The sequence below is a fragment of the Trichoderma breve genome, chromosome 6 (assembly GCF_028502605.1).
Source record: "Trichoderma breve strain T069 chromosome 6, whole genome shotgun sequence".
In the NCBI taxonomy this organism is placed as follows: Eukaryota; Fungi; Ascomycota; class Sordariomycetes; order Hypocreales; family Hypocreaceae; genus Trichoderma; species Trichoderma breve.
The window spans coordinates 749,834-768,764 of NC_079237.1; the positions used below are offsets into that span (position 1 = coordinate 749,834).

The following is an 18,931-nucleotide window of genomic DNA, read 5'->3' on the forward strand; positions in this document are numbered from 1 at the left end:
TACCTGGTAGACAATCTCAAGCGCTACTAGACCGAGTTACCGGGAAGCCGAGGCGGTGCGTGCAAGGGTTTGTCGGGGATCTGGCGGAGGAGAAGGAGGAGTCGAAGAATCATGGATGTTTTGTTGATGTTGCATCTCAGTCGCAGCAGAACTCTTTGTCGCGAACCGGCACCAGCACAGGCACGAGGCGCCAGGTACCTACTGCAACTGCCCAAATCGTGTCTGGTGACGTCTTTCGTCCTCGTACCTGGTACCTGCTAGGCGCCACTGTACCTGCGCGCGTGCACACCCGCGGCCACGGTGCCCATAGTGGCCATATGGCGACCCGCCGCTAAAACACCCCAGCCATCTTCTGCAGCGCTCAGGTCCTCAACCTTTTAGGCCTCCAGGGCGCTAACGGCCACCCGTCCCGTCCTGGTCCCTTGCAGCCTGAGCCTGAGCCCGGCGGTACCAGCTACATGTGCTTCATGCTGTACATGCAACCACTCCAGTCCTCTTCCAGTTATCGGAAACAGCCTTGCAAGCAGCCTGAATCCTCTATCGCTCCAACTGCCCCAAATTGCAATCTGCCAACATTCAACACCATGAGATCCGGCTGCAGGCTTCCGACTGGGCTTTTTCTTTTTCCCCAGTCTTATTTCCTTCTCCCGCCGTGGATGAATGTTCCGGCGATTGCCAATTCCGGCTACTTGGTCCTTCGCTGCGCCAATCTAGACGCCTGGATGAAACTTCCATGATGGGGGTACCTTGCATGCCAACAACATGCCAACAACCTGCCAGCATGCAATCATACATACCTACATACCCCATGCTGCCAATCCTACTAACCCATATACACTTAGTCTTCAATGTTGGCATTAATGTATTTAGACGGATGACAGCAGCCCATCATGGTGATACTCACCGGGTGATACCAGCAGCTCGGAACAGCCACTCGCGTAGGACTTGGCTGTTCACAGCCACGACTTAGTAGTATATCCATTTCCCCTTTCACCTTCACCGCTTACACCGTCTCTCCTTACATGGACTCACGCTGTCATAGTGTCATAGTATCAGCGTCCTGCGAGGCTAAATAAGGGGCTCCAAAAGCCTGATGTGTTGTCCCTCCGAGTGGTGATGGCTTCACGAGACTGCCCCGTCTCATGATCGAGAACTAGGTACGTGGGCAATGGATTCACCAGGTGTTCCCTCACAGGTGCCTGACCGAGGTGTAATAGCTTGTACACCTGTCACTTCACCAAGCTTGCCAACGCATCTCCTTCCCATTTCAACTCCTGGTGAATTCTCGTCCACTTATCACTTAGTTCAACTCATTGCCTAGCCTTTTAGTGCCCTTGGGCAGCTTGGCTAGTCCAATATCACCAAATCTGCACGCCCATCTTACATCCTCGGCATTAATTCCCAATGTTCCGCCCCTGTCATCCAAGATGATCAAAAAAAGAGAAAAATAAGGACCCCAGGATTATAATCAGAGCATCACTCATTTCCATCTTTATCTTACAACCAACCAACAACAAAAAATGCATTAAAAGCAAAAAAGATAGTAGGGTCTTCGCCCGAGGGGGGGGTCGAACCCCCAACCTTGCGGTTAAAAGCCGCACGCTCTAGCCAATTGAGCTACCCGGGCACTACTGGCGGATTCATGGCCATCAAGCCAATTATCAACCCCCCAATTCATCCCGCATGACTTGCACATCCAACGTAACTCCTTCACACGATTTCGTCATTTCACAGCATTCAACGTTCTCATGTTCTTCTTCCTTTTAGGCAACACCCGCGCATGAACAAGAAATACCCACTAGATTAAAGCAACCCAGATTACATAGCCTCGCTCTTTTGGACACTCTCAAAAATGACCCCATCTATCCCCCCCTTTCTAGGCAGAGGTCCCATATGGATCTTATTGTGTGGCTTATACACGAGGGCCCCAGTCAGCCAAGGCTTTGGCGCATAGATTAGATGAGTGAAGGACTTCCCTTTTTGGGGGCTTTCTAACAACATTTGCAATGTATCAAATACAATTTATTGATTGGGCTATCAATATCATAAGTAGGCATAGATTGAAGGCATAAGCAGGATTAGTGGCTTTGCTCTTCATTGTTCCTCAGATCAATACAGATAGCATAGGGATTGCTCTTGCGCTTCACGCGGCTGTGCTAAAGCTTCTCACAAATTTTAGCCAACGGCGATTGGCTCATCATCGCAAGATATGTAATTTTTCAACATGTCATATCACTGCGCTACCCCAGATATGAGAGGGCGATGAAGCTCGGGTTGGCGGAAAGCCGAGCAGTCTCTATGCCCAATCCGATGTCAATATCTCTTTTTACGGGATACGGTGTTAATGAACGAATAGGATCTATATCTTGCAACGGATAATTTTTTTGCGATGCCATTATTGGGCGAAGAATATAATTTGGCATGGTCCACAGCCTGAGATGTTAGCTCAGCTATATCAAGTTTCTTCGCCCTGACTTTCTCCAGCGAGTCGCGCATGTCACTCTCATCTTCACATTGATATGGTGACATGGAAAGTGCTGAGTGTCAGTCGACTGGAGCTAGGCGTTAATAATAGGCGCCATGCAGACGTGAGCCTCAGAGGCTGATTAGATGCTACATAAGCAACGAGTTGGGCGTGAAAAGAGCTAATATGATCTCACTGGTGGCTTTCAAAACCAAATATATATTAATGACTACGGTTTGATTCAAATAGCCGATCAAGGTCACGTCGTCCTTGTTCGAGCGTATTGATATCCTTGAGAAGTTTTGCTTGTAAAATAGACGGCTCGCAAAATATCCCTAACACTTCCGTTCGAGACACCATCTCCATGGAACTGGATAATGAGGCTATTCCTGCCTAGCTATCCACGACCCCAGGAATATTCTTCCTTGAGGTTCTTATTACTGTCTATTGGGTGCCCAAATTCATTGTTATGAAGCTGCCACCGAATTGTCACCGAAATGCAACTGCATGAATGTAGCGCCCAATGAATAGGCGACACATGCTTTGTTATTCGTCTTGTGATGTTTGATTAACTAGATTGATGCCCAACTTTGAAACCCAATATGCGGATGAGGGCTGCCTGTTCCGGCCAGTTACTATATACATGTATTTTTGGAGGCGGCGTAGGTACGCATTTCTTGACAATATGTATCCTATATGTAATTGCGACGCACCCCGAGAACTTGAAAGGGGATTTTTGAGGATATTTTAACTCTTTCTTCTGGCATGTCATTCTTTTTTGTTTCATCTATGTTGCTTACATGGCTAAAGTTGTGAAGGCCAGTGAAGTCGCCGTTGCCCGGCGCGAGGCTGCAAGACGCCTGCAGCAAGATCTCAAACTAAGCCTGGGCCAAGGTCAGAGCCTTCCCGATATGCTGATGATGGCGCCGCTAGCCATCAATCTGCTCGGACAGATCAAGCTTCTAGCTTTCTCAGATAAAGCATTGTGCATCCACTTGGAGGAGCCTAGGAGTGGTTTTCAACATTTACAGTAAACATGACCGCCCTAATCCACGGTCTCTTGCATTCACTCGTCAATATTGCTAACGCTTTTCTTAGACGAAAAATCCTCTCAAGTGCCATGATCCAAATTGTTGATCAATCTGCCGACGCATTTGACTCCGCGGAGAAGAACATGCGCGCCATCAGAATGCAGACAAATGTCATGTTCGGGAAGACTGGCCATGTGAGCAAGCGTTTGGAGACTTGCATTTAGCCGCCATGACTGACTTCGTTATTGTAGGTCCAAACAATTCTTATGTGTCTACAAGATCCGCGATTGGCTAAGAGAAACCTTCTCAATACCATGAGCAGATTTCAAGAAGATATGGAGACATGCGCCAAACGGGCACAAGACACCGAGGCAAAATTTGACGCCCTTGTCAAATGTGCTGGCGAACTCAGCTTAGCTATGGCAGATGGGATGGGTACGAACTCTCCAAGCCTTGTCCTAAGATGTACGTTTACTTACCAGCTGGCTTTCAGCAATGGCGGAATTGGAAAAGGTCAGGATAGCACAGAAGGAAATGGCAGCCAACGCACTAAAGGAGTGTCAGAATAGCTGCCTCGCTCTTCTCGAGGCTCAAATTCAAGATGCTCAATCCGAGTTTACGCAAGCCAGAGGCCAATATCAAAAGACTGCTGCTAAAGGTGGTAAGTGCTAGCCTCAACGCTTCTCACTCGGCCACATCCTATTCCAAATACTTCAAATGCTGAAACACACAGATTTCATAGAAATCTCGGCTCTGGCCATGGAAGTTGCCATTGGCAGTGGGAGTAGTGTCAACGGTCTCGTCAACGCAACTATAAATATTTTCAAGGAGACACCGAAAGTCGCCATTGAGACCGTGAAAGCCGCTAGTGAGGCTGTGAAAACCGTTACTCAATGGACTCCTATCAAAATCTACAATACGCCACCAGCAGCCGCGTCAATCCCTACAACTGCGAGGCCGATCGAACAGAATGCGGTCCCTAGCCAGCAACCAGCTACTCTGGGAATTGACCCCGCTCTCTTTGCAGCTGAGCAGATCGAAACGCAGTTACTTAACCTCGATAGGCTACTAAACGAAGACCTGCTAGCCATCGTTGAAGATGGTGGATTTGAGATTACAGCCTGTGCTCAACGGCTTGGCGATTTGAAGACAGGGCTGGGAGAATTCCCTAGCAAACACACGTTGAGCGCCCGAGCCATCTTAAATGAAGCACTCGATGTCACGACGGCAATCTTAGCAAAAGGCAAGACAGATAAGTCGAGGGGGGACCACGACGAATGGAGTAAGAAGATTAATTTCTGGAATAATACCACGAGCTCCCTCTTGAACAGAGCAACGAAACTTCGATCATTCGCAGCCTCCCAGCCCGGTCAAGGATTTGGAGGCTCCATGGACTCGGCAGCCCTGAACGTACCACCGAGCAATTCGAATTACTCAAAGTTCCTCCGCCAACGGCACCAGAAACTCCTCATAACCAGAGCCGCTATGAACGAAGCTCGTAACAATCTCGAAAGGGCGGTTCAGAAGCAACTTCAAGTAACAAATCGAACCACCGAGAACGCGCGGGCGCTGAAGGAGCTCGAATTCAAGGAAGCCACAATGGAGGATACGAAGAAGATTCTGCGCAAGTCGATTGATATCATGACAGCAATGCAAGACCAAGTACGACAGTTGACGGGCTTCTTCAACGCGCTGGCCAATATCATCTCCATTGTCTGCAAGGGCCACGCTGAGCAGTACCTCCAGACGATCAAAGCGGGTATCACAAAGCCAGGAGACCAGTTTACCCTTGCTTATAGTGAGGCGCAGCTTCAGATGATCCGCGAGAGTGTCATCACTCTGCGTGGCCACTTCAGCTTTGTGGTGCACTCGGTCGATATGTACCAGGAGATTGCTACGACACATATCAACCCTTGCATCCGCCTAGTTGCCAACCTACCTTTGAGTGCCGACTCTAACGAGCAGAAAAAAGCAAAAACATTTCTCGAGAAGAGAACAGAGGAGAGCTCCAAGGCCATACAGAAGCTCGCCAAGCAGGAGCTAGAAGCTTACCATCGAGACTTTGAGAAACGAATACAAGAGATCGAGGAAGAGATGGCGGCCCTTGGCCTTCCGGCTGCAGTAGAAGACGAAGAGAATCTCAAGGCAATTGAAGACGGCGTGAAAGAGTCAGGGGAGAAGATTTCAGAAGATCTTGAAGAGATGGATAACCTTTTAAACATGGAAATTTTAGACGATCTCTAGGTCAATGAAAATCCAATTGTCGTTGAGGATGCTTCTATGAGTTATATATACGTGGATGCTGAGGTCTAAACCACCGAATAGAACTGCAAGTATATAATAAACCGCCTAATGTATTTTTTTCTCCCATCTGAAGTCTCTGCCCATGAGCTCGATAAAGGTTCGGTCTTAAAAGTGGCACTGAGCTGCCAACAACTCCATAGTTCGATACTGGGGTGTAAGCAGTGAAACATACATACACAAATTTAATGAATATTATGGAATGCTGGATGTAGGTTATCGGCTAACAGCAACCCTAACCTATTCACATGGGGCAAATACTGCTTTTGATAACATGCTTACATGTATTTACGTATGACTAGAAGAAGCCGAAGTCAGTGAAATACTATACGTATGTACTATTGAGAAAGGGGTACCCGGCAATTGACGGTCAGAGTATCATCAAATCTGGGGCACGGTGGATGCAGAACGTTACAGTACCATGAGGCAAGAACGCTAGTTCCATTCGGTAAAAACCCTGCAAATACCTGATCTGTCTTAGAATCTCGCTCCCATCGCTGTTCAGCGAGCGAAATGTACGGAATATTCTCACTCTATTCCCTGTATTACTGGGAGCCCTTGCATTACCAGTGCTTCTAGAATCTGGATCAGCCAATGTCTAGTCTTTAACCCAGGTAATGAATCATAATGATTCCCGGCATATGGTAGAGTTTGTGCAGCATCTAACTTTATCTGTGAGAGATCTTATATGTGATAGGAATAGTAATAATAACTTTTGCGTAAACTAGGGGATCTTGAAATATCTATATAAATGAATGATGTGTCTCTTTTTCCATCTGCTCTCTCTGTCATTACACACATCAATTCGTTCATTCGTTCATATTTCATCCACGGTTTACGATGGTCGCTCGTAAGAATCTCTTCACGTCACTTGGAGCTGCCGTTCTGGCAGGCTTAGTACAGAATGCTGAGGCAGATTGCAAATGTGTAAGTGCATATCTTGTTCACTCATCTCCCTGTGTGAATCGATATATTCGGTTGAGAAGCTTCAATGCCTAATTTGGTGCGCTACATCTAGTTTCCTGGTGATTCTTGCTGGCCATCTGATGCGGCGTGGGCGGCTTTGAACAAGACGACTTCGGGGAATCTGATTAGGAATGTTCCAGTCGCCGCACCATGCTACCCAGGCGCCCATCAAGACGATGCTGCTTGCACCGATATCAAGGCAAACTGGGCCAACTCGGTCTTCCAGGCCAAATTCCCCACGGGATATGACTTCCCCCACACATGGGCTTGCGATCTCCCTGGGCGAAACTCGTCATCATGCTCGATGGGCGAGTCTGCGACCTACAGCATCAATGCCACCACCCCCGAAGCCATCAGCGCTGGGTTGAAATTTGCCAAAGAGTACAACATCCGCGTTACGATTAAGAACACGGGGCACGATTTTCTCGGTCGATCCGCCGGGGCCGGCAGTCTGGAAATCTGGACCCGTTACCTACGCCCTTCCATCCAACCTCCTATTGTCTTCCACGATGTCTATACTCCAACGCAGTCTTGTGCAGCTGTCCAGAAGGGCGGCAGTTCTTACTGGGGCGGCAGCTCAGTGCAGCTTGATGGTATGGTCACATTTGACGACGTCTACCCGCAGGCACACCAGAAAGGTGTCGTGGTCGTTGGCGGGACCTGCCACTCTGTTGGAATGACGGGTGGTTATCTCCAGGGCGGCGGACATGGTGCTGCTATGCATCAGTACGGCCTGGGTACAGACCAGGTCCTGGAATATAACGTGGTTCTTGCCAATGGCTCTCAAGTCCTGGCAAGTCCTTGCTCCAACCCAGACCTGTTCCAAGCTCTCCGCGGCGGCGGGCCAGGCACGTATGGCGTTGTCACAAGCGCTACTGTGCGGACTTACCCCGACACGCCCATGGTTGGTGTTGTGCTGCTCATGTCGCCACAAACGGGCGTGGATGACGTGGAGACGTTTCTCGACGCCGTGACAGTCTGGTATCAGCAGACGCCGGCCCTCCTCGCCGGTGGTGTGCAAGGCTACGCAGCCTGGGTGGCGTGGGATGGCAAGTCGTCCCTGGCGCCGCCATCACGCATGCTGGAGATGATTACTGGTGTTTTCAACCAAACCGTGGAGCAAGTGCAGTCGACGATGGCCCCAGTTATGGCTAATCTAGCCCCGTATAAGTCGCGAGGCCTCGACGTTACTCTGCAGCTTATTCCTTTCCCTGATTACTTTAGCTACACATCGGCATTGCAGAACAACTCCATGGCAATCGGCGGGGGCATTCTCATGTCATCGCGATTCTACGAGCAAAAGCATCTCACTGCTGCCAATACAGCCGCGATCCGACAGATGGTCAATGCTACCGCAGGTCTCCCTGGCCAGAACACCTCCGTTGTTGTTGATATCACCGGTGGTGGTGCTGTGGTCAACGCTCCGCCGCTCACAGGCGTGAACCCTGCCTACCGCCGCGCGCTCCTTACTAATATTGTGGCCCGTAACTGGGATGATGTTACGCCGTATGCAGATATCGCTGAGGCGCGGGACGACATTACATTTAATAAAGGCAAAGCTCAGGAGGTTTTTGCGCCGAGCACGGGCTCGTACATGAACGAGGGCAACTATCTCGATCCCAACTATCTATCTAATTTCTATGGAGACGCGCTGCCTACGCTTGCGGCTATCAAGCAAAAGTACGATCCGACAGGCTTGTTTTACTGTCAGACATGTGTTGGGTCTGATAGTTGGGCTCAGCAGCCAGATGGACATCTTTGCAGAGCTTAGACGCCAAATATTGGTATTTTAGACAATGTGGCAATGGAAATTATAGACATAGACAGAGATATAATGGAAAGGGATGTTTCTACCTGTTCAAGTTAGGTACTATAGGTAGGACTTTTGTTACGTTCTATCAAGTGTAGTTTATTACCTTACACTATTTAATATAAATCAGTTCGTTACACCCTTCGGCATGGTGCACCAAATTCACTGTACAAAGGGGACATGGCAATTCAATCAATAGCATCCTTTGGTCTGTGCGCTTAAAAGTCCTCAACTATATCCCTTTTGTCTTTGCGGGCTATGAATAAGTAATCACCTCAACTACACTATTTCAATTTTGTTTCATCAAGGGGTTTAAGATAACAAACAAATACGGCTCAATCAGTAGTAATTCGACCCTCCGCCTGTGCCTGAAATAAAAACAACCAAGACAGTGGTATATCTACATCCCAATGTTATCCTTATGAATCATGTGTAGCCATGAGCAAGTGAATTGGGACAAGAGAACTCACGTTGCGCCAGCTATGATCAAGTCAATAGCTCTGATTTTAATAAGACAAGATAGAGCGGCGATAAACCCAGTTGTCGTAAAGACAACAATAACCAACCTAGCCGTCAAATCGTCTATAAAGTTGCAGATAATAACGGGAGTGAGAAGGAGGACTGTGACGAGAGGCACTAGAAAGACTCGCACTGCTCTCTGTATTAATGATGGCGGGAAGATGTATATGTCTGATTCTTGCGAGTTTTCAGCCTTGGCGAACCATTTGTTGCAGTAAAGGGCGATATATTCCGCCAAAGTCTCTAGCCATGAAGTTATATCATCCTCTGGTGCAGCCAGAGAGAAAATATCTTCCTGATGCTCCAAATAAGCCGTTTCAGCCCGTGCTATCGAGCCTTTGCTTTCGACCCAGTTACAGAGATTTGACACAGGGCGGGACGGGGCGGTGCTGAGAGTTAGAGCTCGCTGGTGTCGTTCTAAAAATGCGTCTATGAAGCTGTCAGTCATCTTAATGAGCCTTGAGAGAGCAGTAAGTACCGTAGTCGGCCAGAGCATTGTCGATCTCTGTGAGGACCTCCCGTCTGTCTTCGTTTTTATCCACCCGGCAGCTGCCTAATGATAACATGGCTTTCTCATTGCGATCAATTTTCTCCAGTTGGCGTTCGAGGAGAGTTAGCCTGTCTTGCTTAAGGAGAAGCAAGCGTGTGCGCAACGTGGAAAATCGGCGGCAGATGTGGAATGAATCGTGAGAGGCGACCAGGGCCGAGAACTGAGGGTATCCTGGGGGAAAATCTTCGACTATGGATAGTCAGTCATATCGCAGGTATCTTGATCGCCGGAATTCTATACTCTGCCTGGTCGTCTGCCTTGGAGTCATCTCGCAGGCGTCTTTGGTGGCAGTGCCAGCCTTGGTCCATGTTTTGATCCATGATGATAGCCAATTGAAGTACCTAATGTGTCTATTTGGCCTGGAGGACGGTCCGCCTCGCTCACTTTGTTCGCCTAGTTCAGGGTCTCTTTTGGATGATTCCATGGCGGTTTCAAATGGATGAGTAAAGCGCAAAACATTGCCTGGGGCAGATGCTTCAGGCAGCAGGCGTTGGGAGATATAAGGCACGGATATATAAAGTGGGACGGGCAGTGCCTTGCATACTGCCGCCCAACTGCCTTTGCTACTTCTCAATTTTTCATCTCGAGCACTACAGCAGCTTATAGGATCTGCAGTTGTATTAGCTAGCAGTTACCATGAACTCAACCAAAGAGTAAGACTACAGGTATCCTGCATAGGCTAAGCACTAGCCTAACATTCTTTGCAGATCGATTTCTGTTCCTGAGTTTACATTCCCTCACGATGGCGGTCGCCCATTCATTAAGAAGTCCTCCTCTGTAAGAAAAACTACTTGAATTTCTATATCACGCTCCGTATATCCCTAACCAGGAGAAGCCACCTAAATTCCGACCAAATGATCAAGTCCTCCTTTATAATTCCAAACTCAAAGAGTGGACTGGTCCCTATCTGGTAGCTCATCTTGAACACAGAATGTATAAACTCTGCAATGAGCAGCAGCAAGAAGTGAATGATGGCCAGTGGGTTGCAGAAGCAGCCCTGAAGCTGTTTGAATAGAGAGTCCATGTACCTGTATGTAGCCTGCTAGGTACCACGATGAATAGGAACAGCACAAAAGTTACTTGAATCCATAAAATCAACATTTCCAGCAAGTTTTTAAGTCATTCTTGTTTTGATGATGAAGTTTTGTGTAGCCCATCTCTCATACCCCGTATTATGGCCGCTTGGGGATCCTGTTAAGCCTGTGTTAAGCGCTAATAATCCATCGCGAGCCTCGTCGTGTTGTCCACGATAGTGTGATCTATAAAGAGGAATCTCAGGTAGTATCATGGACGGAAAAGATGTTGCCTTGCTAGTGATAAAGACCTTGATTATATCTTCGCAGCACCGCGTGCCTTTTATTTGAAGAAGTTCGGGGACCTTCATAACTAGCGGCAGAACCGCCTTACTGTTAGGCTCCAGAACCCAAAAGCCATTGTGGCCCAACTCTGAGAGAAGGTTTTTGATTTTCCATGATGGAGTGAAATTGAAAAGAGTAAAGTATAAGGCAGTCTTGCCTTTATTCTCAATCTCAAGCTGCCAGGTACCACCATGTTCAACGTCAAAGACACTTGAGATGCTCGGCTCTTCGTCGCAGACGTAGGAAACAAGCGAGAACAGCATTTCAAAGGAGGTATCGGGTGTCCGATTCTCGATACCCTCGGCATACTTGAACTTGGAAAGGTGCTGTAGGGTGTCCATCAGTCGCTGTTCCGCCCCTTGAGCACCGGCCGGTATGGATGGTAGATTGGCAATGGTCCCTCCTAATCCGTCGAGTATTTCATAGTGTCCTTGATCATTGAAGACAACGTTAAACATGCATGCCTCGCCGTCGTCATCGGAGATGCATAAGTGCAGGTAGCTCTGGTCTTCCAGGGTTTTCGCCTGGTGGACTCGATCATAGACGTTTGCCGGCAGCCGTACTGAAATCTTGCGCTGCGAGAGAGATGTGAGTAGTTTCGCGTGCCAGCCCGTACCGATCTCTTTCTTGGTTGTTTCCGGTTCGACATTCGTCAAATCCGAGGTCAGGCAGCGGACGGTGTCGACTCGGGCCGTGACTGATGTGTCACCCACCTGGTTAGCAGAGTCTCCCAGCCACTCAGGCGGGTGTAGCTTATAAATATCACCCGTGTGAACGCCGTGGGCCTCTCCCGCATCCAAGCATAAGCTATTATTCTTTGTGTACACGTAGGCGAACGGTCTGCTAGATGCAATAGCAGGACCGCCGAAAAACGAAAAGTTTTTATTTCCATAGCGCATTGGCGTTTGGCGTGGCCAAGAAGCGTGGAATCTGATCCGCATGTACTCGTAGATAGACTCGTGGTTAATATCTACGCCACGTTTCCTTAGGGCAGATAGCGCTTCCACGAGGAAGTAGCTGAGAGCTCCTCTTCGTTCTCCGGTGCTGAGTTCGAGCTCGTGTGCGATTTCGTGAGGGCCACACGCAGATAGGATCGTATAGTCTTTCGGATCAACAAGCCACTGATTTAGTAATGTATAGCTGCGAAGAGGATAGTCTCCATCGTGAGAACCGAAGTCGTCCTGATGTTCTGGCGAAGTGGCAGCTTCGACAGTAGGGTTGTACTTGACAGACCGAATACCTACCCCTCGAACGTTGCCGGTTCTCAAGATGCTTCCCGAGAAGCAGCAGTCCAGAACGACGGTGACAATGAGTCCCCGGTCGGCCATCTTCTTAAAGCAGCTAGCCAGAATATCTCCTTTAAAATAACTTGTGCCATGCTCATTATTCTCGAAGAGAACTAGGGCCAAGTCCTCCGACTGATTAGCAGATTTAGCACTGCTATTTTGACGCATACCATGCCCTGAATAATGTATATAAACAAGGTCGCCTTTTTTTCCGGAGTCAATCACTCTCTTCAGGCTCTTAATTACGTTCGACCGTGTTGGCCAGGAGTCTTGAGCCTCTGAGGGAAGTTGAGAAGATGAATCGAGAGATGCTGACGCAGTGAGCATCGTAATGTCTACAGGGTCAAGCCCTGACTCTAGATACTCCTTCATCTTCGATACATCTCTTACACAACCCCGAAGGCATTCTCCTTGTCTATAATAGTCAAGCCCGACTAAAATAGCCCAGCGCTTCGTGGGAAAAGATAGGATATGTGCCATATTTAACAGCCGTTAAACAGATTAAGAATGTGATAAAATATGGCTGGTAGGCACTGTAGACTGCTTAATATATAGAATTTTCTATTGTGTGAGTATGTTAATGAAAGTTGCCAAGGGTCTAGTTGAAGGTAGCATGGGACGTCATATATGTAGCGGAGTGGGAGGTATAGCAATCCGCCTTGTTGGGCATTGATAGAATGCCTACTAGGTACCTATCTACATTTACATGTAGTGAAGCTCACAAAAGCATGCATGTACATGTACATATATGGCGGAGGGGAAGGCACAGTGCAGCTTCGCCTCGTTGGGCATTAATAGAACATCCAATTAAGCCCGCAGAAGCATACCATATGATATGCAGCTGGGGCAGCCTCGCCTTCATGCTGCTAGACATTGATAAAACAGCCTATAAGACTCGTAGGAGTACATTAGTTGCAGGCGGTAAAGAGATTCGACTTGCTGGGGTGGCTCTTAGGCAGTAGCGCTGCCGCGGTGTAACCTCAATGTAAATGTCCTTATAGCGGGGGATTCGCAGTTTCCATCCTTCTCATCTCTCAACGCTGTAGTATTTTTATTATTATGGAGGAATTTCGCATCGATGCCAAGTTGCTATCCTCCCTTCATGGAGCGAGCGAGGAAGACCTCCAGGCCCTTGCAGAGGCTCATGCTGCTCTTTCGGATGATGACCAGATCGAGCTATATATCTACCTTTGCTTCTTGATCTTCCGGAAATCACACAATGCACGAAGCCTTAAACACGCACTACAACGAGCTGAGAGATGGGTCTCGGCGACAGCTACAAGGCATCCAGATTACAAGCGGCGATGTAGCATCTTGAAAAAAGTAGCTGTCTGTGCAGAGGAAGGTATCGAAGCCGTATTAAATGCTACAAACTTGTAAGTTGTATTGCGTTGAGCCTACGGCACTCAACATAGGGAAAATATAGGCAAAACACTAACACACTGCAGAAATAGTGAAGCAATAAAACTAGTAACAGATTTTCATCGCACCGGCCGCTTTGAATATTTAAATGGAGCTATTAAGAGTATGGATCTGGCAATCAGTAAGGCGGGGAAACATAGAACATCTTCCATGTTGAATAATTTTGGAAATATGCTTGGTATGCGATATAAGCAGACGGCATCAATGGGTGACCTCGATCGAGCAGTTAGCATTACCAGCGAGGCGGTTGATGCTACGCCTTCCAATCATCCGGAGCGCGCCGCCTATTTAATCGACCTTGGACATATGCTTAGCATGCGATATAAGCAGACGGCATCAATGGATGACCTAAATCGAGCAGTTAGCATTGCCAGAGTTGCAGTGGATGCTACACCTCCCAACCATCCGGGTCGCGCTGGTCGTTTAAGCAACCTTGGAAATATGCTTAGTATGCGATATAAGCAGACAGCATCAATGAATGACCTAAATCGAGCAGTTAGCATTGCCAGAGAGGCAGTTGCTGCTACGCCTTCAAACCATCCGGGTCTCCATGTCCGTTTAAGCAACCTTCAAGATATGCTTAGAAAGCGACCTGAGCAAATAAGACCAATAGACGACCCCAATCGCGCAGCTAGCATTGCCGTGAACAGGCACCTCCGCTTACTGGGCACGCCGGCAACAACAAGAAAGTGGCGGGGAAGTATGAAATACCTTGATACCCGAACGAGAAACGTCAATGACGTGGAAAGCCTCATCTCTGGAGCTCCTGTGGACGATGTAGGATCTGGGAAATACGACTCTGGGGGCTGGGATGTGGATTCGGAAAAGAGTGAAAAGGGTGCCGACTTCGAAGAAACAGACTTGGAAAGAAAGCCCGATCAGCTCGATGCGATCGAATTGGAAGCTGAAAACGTTGATTGGGATAGAAATACCGTGGAGACCACTCAGTCTTTGACTTTCGACCATGATCTTCGGAGCGGGGGAACATGGCCATCTACAGTACCCACTTCACATCCGGGAATGAAAGGTCAAAGACCACGCCAAGTGTCTGCAATCCCGGAAGCCGAGGAGCTGGAGATAAAAAATCGAAGGGAGGTTGAATCCACTAACGCTGAGAGATTGCTCAACTCATACCCTTTAGCTGAAGAAGAAACAGAAGAGCAACAGCATGTTACAGATGACTGTGATGTCGGAACTACCTACTCTGTTGACACGCTCCTAGATGAGCCGAAGTTGCGTTACCTACAAGCCTTTGCAGAGCAACTTGCCAAGGACATGAAGCAAATTTCTGACGAATTTTGCTTCGGTAGTATTGAGGCAGAATGCCTTGTTCCTATGCTGAGGGAATTCGCATGGAAATTACATAGCGAGTCCTCAAACCCGTTCCAATGGGAAGCATCAGTTATTATCCATAAAAAGCTGAAGTAAGTGTAATGACATGATTATTCCAGAAAAGCCTTGCTGTTGACAATTGCATAGGAATATCATCGAACTTCTAGTTCCCCGTCCACTGGATCACGACGTTATTGGAAGTCAAGATAGCGAAAGCAAACTGAGTGAGGATGAGGATCAAGATGAGTTTTCATATCGAGCAATATTCAGGAAATCCAGGACAACGGTTATGCAATGGGTTTGCGACGTTGGAACATTGCCCTATGCAGGCGAAGAATTGGGCCTGGCCACAGAGGACGGCTCTGTTCAGGACGATATTGAGCATGAACATGGCTCGAAAGAGCCATTGCTTCGGCAGGCGCATAGTCTTGAGATCCTCCCTCAACTACCGGACTACGAGCAATTCATCCGAGTGTCCGACGCGTACCAATGGCTTCTAACCAAGATTCGACAGCACGGCCTTCTCACCTTTCAAGCACCAAATACCATGCTGGAGATAGGAACTAAGATTCGAAACCTGCTGCGTGGACAAGAACCCCTGCGCAAAATGAGCAGTCGAAAGCCATTATCTATGGTGAAGATGACGTTCTATTTTGATTGGAACCTGTATTGTTCAATGCGTGATGCACACTCTGCTTCCCCATGTGAAGACGCTCTGGGAAGAATGGTCTGCTTGACGGGGTCGTGGAACGAAGCGCAGGCCACGATCATGAAGGACTACATGGATCAAACATGGCCTCGGTCTGGCGCTCTAATCGCTCTGATGCAAACCCTCCTATCAACTCCCGAGGGGCAAGAATGTTCTTGTGAGATTCGAAGCCGGATTATTATAATATCATTTATAGATGCTGACGTGTTCTCAGACCAAGTTCATGAATCCATTTCATCCAAACACAAGAGTGGCGCCGGAGCGGCACGACTTACAGCCTGTGTCCAATCTCCATCCGTGTGCTGCATTTCAGTGACTGGAAGCCTATACTTTGTATCTGAGATTAGCGAACAAATTGGATGGTTAGCCTCAGTCCTGCAATCTTCTTCGGATCATCACTGCCCAGTCGCATGCACACCTAGTGTCAATGATCTGCGGGTGAACATCCAGGATGAAGGGTCCCATGGACCGATGGTAGTCGGGTCATGCTACCTATCTTTGAACTTGGAAACAGCAGATATATCAGAACTAAGTCCTGGATTCTGTTGGAGCCGCCTATTCCATAACCCTGTCTTAGTGCGCGGCTATCCAATTCTTCGAAGGACGCAGCCAAACACGGGCCTCGAGATGTCCCTAGCCAACATGGCCGCCATTATTGGCTCTCAGCAAGTAGTGCGGTGGGGTGAGCGGATGATTATCAAAGGTTTCAACATGCTCATGATTGCGACACTGGCAGCGGCCGATATCATCGTATGGCATCTCCTTGTCAGTGAACAGCCGGAAGAGCGGATTTCATATATCGACCCCCGACTTGATGCTCTGGGTAGCGGGGCTGCAAAGGGGATCCCTCTTAGAATGCTTGAAGAAAGACGTCATGTTATTGGATGGTGCTCCAAAGTCACTGATTTATGTGGTATGAGACTTCTTTACAGTATCCTTTCGGTCCCAGACTTTTGATAACAGAGAATAGGCGATGCAACTGCAAATCTGAATATTAAATCTTCGGGATTACGGGAGCCACCAGCATCTATTGTTATTGACCGCCTATATATTGAAGCAAGAGCCGATTTCGGTGCTGGTTTAAACATGAGCTTTAACCAGAAAGAGAAGCCATTTTGGCTTATGCGAGAGAATGACTATCCCAGCCTTCTCAAATGGGTTGGTATTCAGCCTATTGTTTTCTACGACGTAGCAGATCGCCGGGCTTGGCTCACCGACGGTGCCTCTGCATTACTTCATCTTGTTCGAGTATCCCTATACCTAGACGAAAATGATCCAGAATCGGTGTACGATTGGGTCTTCGACGCTACGCAACTCAAAGACAAGTGGCATGGGTTTACCGGACGCCAAGCAGCCTTGAAGACCCTAAAGAGTTGGGACAATCTCAATCTCAACGTCTATGTTGTTTGCAAGCAACGTCGCAGTGAAGGCGGATTCGAGACCGAATATGCCACCCTCGAAACACGGGTTAAGAAGATATTGCACTCTATTGAGATACTGATTGACAAGCAAGCCATGAATAGCTCACAGGATGGTATTCGGATTCCGCAAACATTGGACATTCGTCGCGATATCATTGGGTATGATATCCAAGACATCATTGACCCATGTAGTGCTATACGTTCTCGCATCAAGCACATAGATTCATGGGGTCATGGATGGGTTGATTTAATCCCTTCTATCGGCACGACCACCATTTTTGGCCGGGGTTTTGGTGATCTGATTAGCCCTGAAGAACCGCACGCGCTGTGCAGCGAATGGAAATCCGTACCCAAAGGGAGAGATTACATGGCTTCTTCTGTTGCAACGTTGCAGATGCTGTATAAACAGCGCCTGCTTAGGGAGGAACCTGGTTTGAGTCCGGGAGAGATGACGAGCAAGATCGTTTGGGTCTCGCCGAATCACCCGTTCAAATCTTGTGAATGCTTGCAGAGAAGCACCAGCAATACCGAAGATGGAGATTTCCACACCGATTCTGTACAATTTCTCATCGCCAAAAAATCATTCAGGTCACGCCTCATGCTTCGCGGGTCGGCACCTGTAGACGTAATGGCACTCGACGAGAAAGGGGCTGTAGTTTTCGGGCACATTGCATTCTTGAGCCGCAAGAGCGAGGGCAAATTTGCTGTTGAACAGCAAGACGAGGACCTAGACGCAGCATCCAGTGTCGCGCTGAGCAGTCGCGAAACATTGCGGTCGTCTTTGGCGAGTCCGGCCACCAGCGAGTCGATTAGATCTGCAGGGTCAACAACTATCACATCGCCGAGTTTGAAGGCATCTCTGAGTGTCGAAATTCGGGGCGAGAGCAATTCGCCGAGTGATAGCAACGACAAAAGCGATAAAAAGGGTAAAGGATGGATGGGTTTCATGAAATTTTTGAGGTAAATCAGTTTCCTAGTCCAAGAAATAGGATATCGAAGGGCCGCGATGAAGGACGTCGTGGTGTACTAAGACGCCTAAATTGGTAATCCATCAGTATAAAGCTGCTGCTTAGCGGGCGAGCGAGGATGGAGTTCCAAATGGTTGAGACTATTGTCAACGTATCGGGACATTTAAGGTATAAGACCAGGTCTTTGTATCAATAGCATCACTACCATAAATCTGCTCTACCATCCAGAATTTTTCAGCAGAGTTCTTGAGTGTGCCGATACTGCCTTGAGTTACTACATTTGCTCAATGTTACATCTAGGACCTGCTGAGGGGCTGTCCGTCCTTGATCTTTTGTTCGCCAAACTTCTTGAGGCGGATAACCTGAATAGCAATGAAGCCAGTTGTATCCATGGGAGAAAAGCCTTCAAGAAAATCCATGGAAGCATCCTACTGAGAGGTTTGATGCGTCGCTGGAGCGGCCAGGAGCCTAAGCATCACCCTTGAAAGCAGCCAACTTTACCAATTCACCACCCAACTTCGCCTCAACGAGGCCGCCGCACAAACTCAGTTCATGCATATATAAGCATCCCCGAAAGAATAAAGAGCAACAAGAAGAATAGACAACCCACACATTCTACAATGCTTTCATACAACTACCTAAACAACTAAACAACCAACCCCCTCCATTAGTCATATCCCACCATCCCTCCAATCTCCCCAAAATACTCATCCCATTCCCCACCAATCCCTCACCAAACAACCGCCCTCCACCAAGGCGAAATCAAATATTAACAAAAAGAGCGGAGAGAACTT

General features: G+C 48.1%; 5 protein-coding genes across 5 annotated transcripts; 3 read left to right on the forward strand and 2 right to left on the reverse strand.

The window, feature by feature from the left end:
• Positions 1-3,264: 3,264 nt before the first annotated feature.
• On the forward strand, positions 3,265-5,739 carry T069G_09153 (uncharacterized protein; the record flags this gene model as incomplete). The annotated part of the gene is made up of 5 exons (XM_056176363.1): positions 3,265-3,494; positions 3,563-3,689; positions 3,747-3,930; positions 3,989-4,156; positions 4,238-5,739. The coding sequence occupies 5 exons, from the start codon at positions 3,265-3,267 to the stop codon at positions 5,737-5,739; spliced, it is 2,211 nt and encodes a 736-aa protein (XP_056024841.1).
• Positions 5,740-6,636: 897 nt separating this feature from the next.
• Positions 6,637-8,533, forward strand: T069G_09154 (FAD binding domain-containing protein; the record flags this gene model as incomplete). The annotated part of the gene is made up of 2 exons (XM_056176364.1): positions 6,637-6,723; positions 6,815-8,533. The coding sequence occupies 2 exons, from the start codon at positions 6,637-6,639 to the stop codon at positions 8,531-8,533; spliced, it is 1,806 nt and encodes a 601-aa protein (XP_056024842.1).
• Positions 8,534-8,911: 378 nt separating this feature from the next.
• Positions 8,912-10,065, reverse strand: T069G_09155 (uncharacterized protein; the record flags this gene model as incomplete). The annotated part of the gene is made up of 4 exons (XM_056176365.1): positions 8,912-8,972; positions 9,043-9,520; positions 9,570-9,830; positions 10,026-10,065. 4 exons carry the CDS (start codon positions 10,063-10,065, stop codon positions 8,912-8,914), a joined length of 840 nt encoding a protein of 279 aa, XP_056024843.1.
• Positions 10,066-10,755: 690 nt separating this feature from the next.
• T069G_09156 (uncharacterized protein) lies at positions 10,756-12,657 on the reverse strand (the record flags this gene model as incomplete). Its single annotated transcript, XM_056176366.1, has 2 exons — positions 10,756-12,417; positions 12,532-12,657. 2 exons carry the CDS (start codon positions 12,655-12,657, stop codon positions 10,756-10,758), a joined length of 1,788 nt encoding a protein of 595 aa, XP_056024844.1.
• A 1,221-nt stretch (positions 12,658-13,878) lies between these two features.
• Positions 13,879-18,133, forward strand: T069G_09157 (uncharacterized protein; the record flags this gene model as incomplete). Its single annotated transcript, XM_056176367.1, has 4 exons — positions 13,879-15,131; positions 15,187-15,905; positions 15,963-16,661; positions 16,719-18,133. The coding sequence occupies 4 exons, from the start codon at positions 13,879-13,881 to the stop codon at positions 18,131-18,133; spliced, it is 4,086 nt and encodes a 1,361-aa protein (XP_056024845.1).
• Positions 18,134-18,931: the final 798 nt, after the last annotated feature.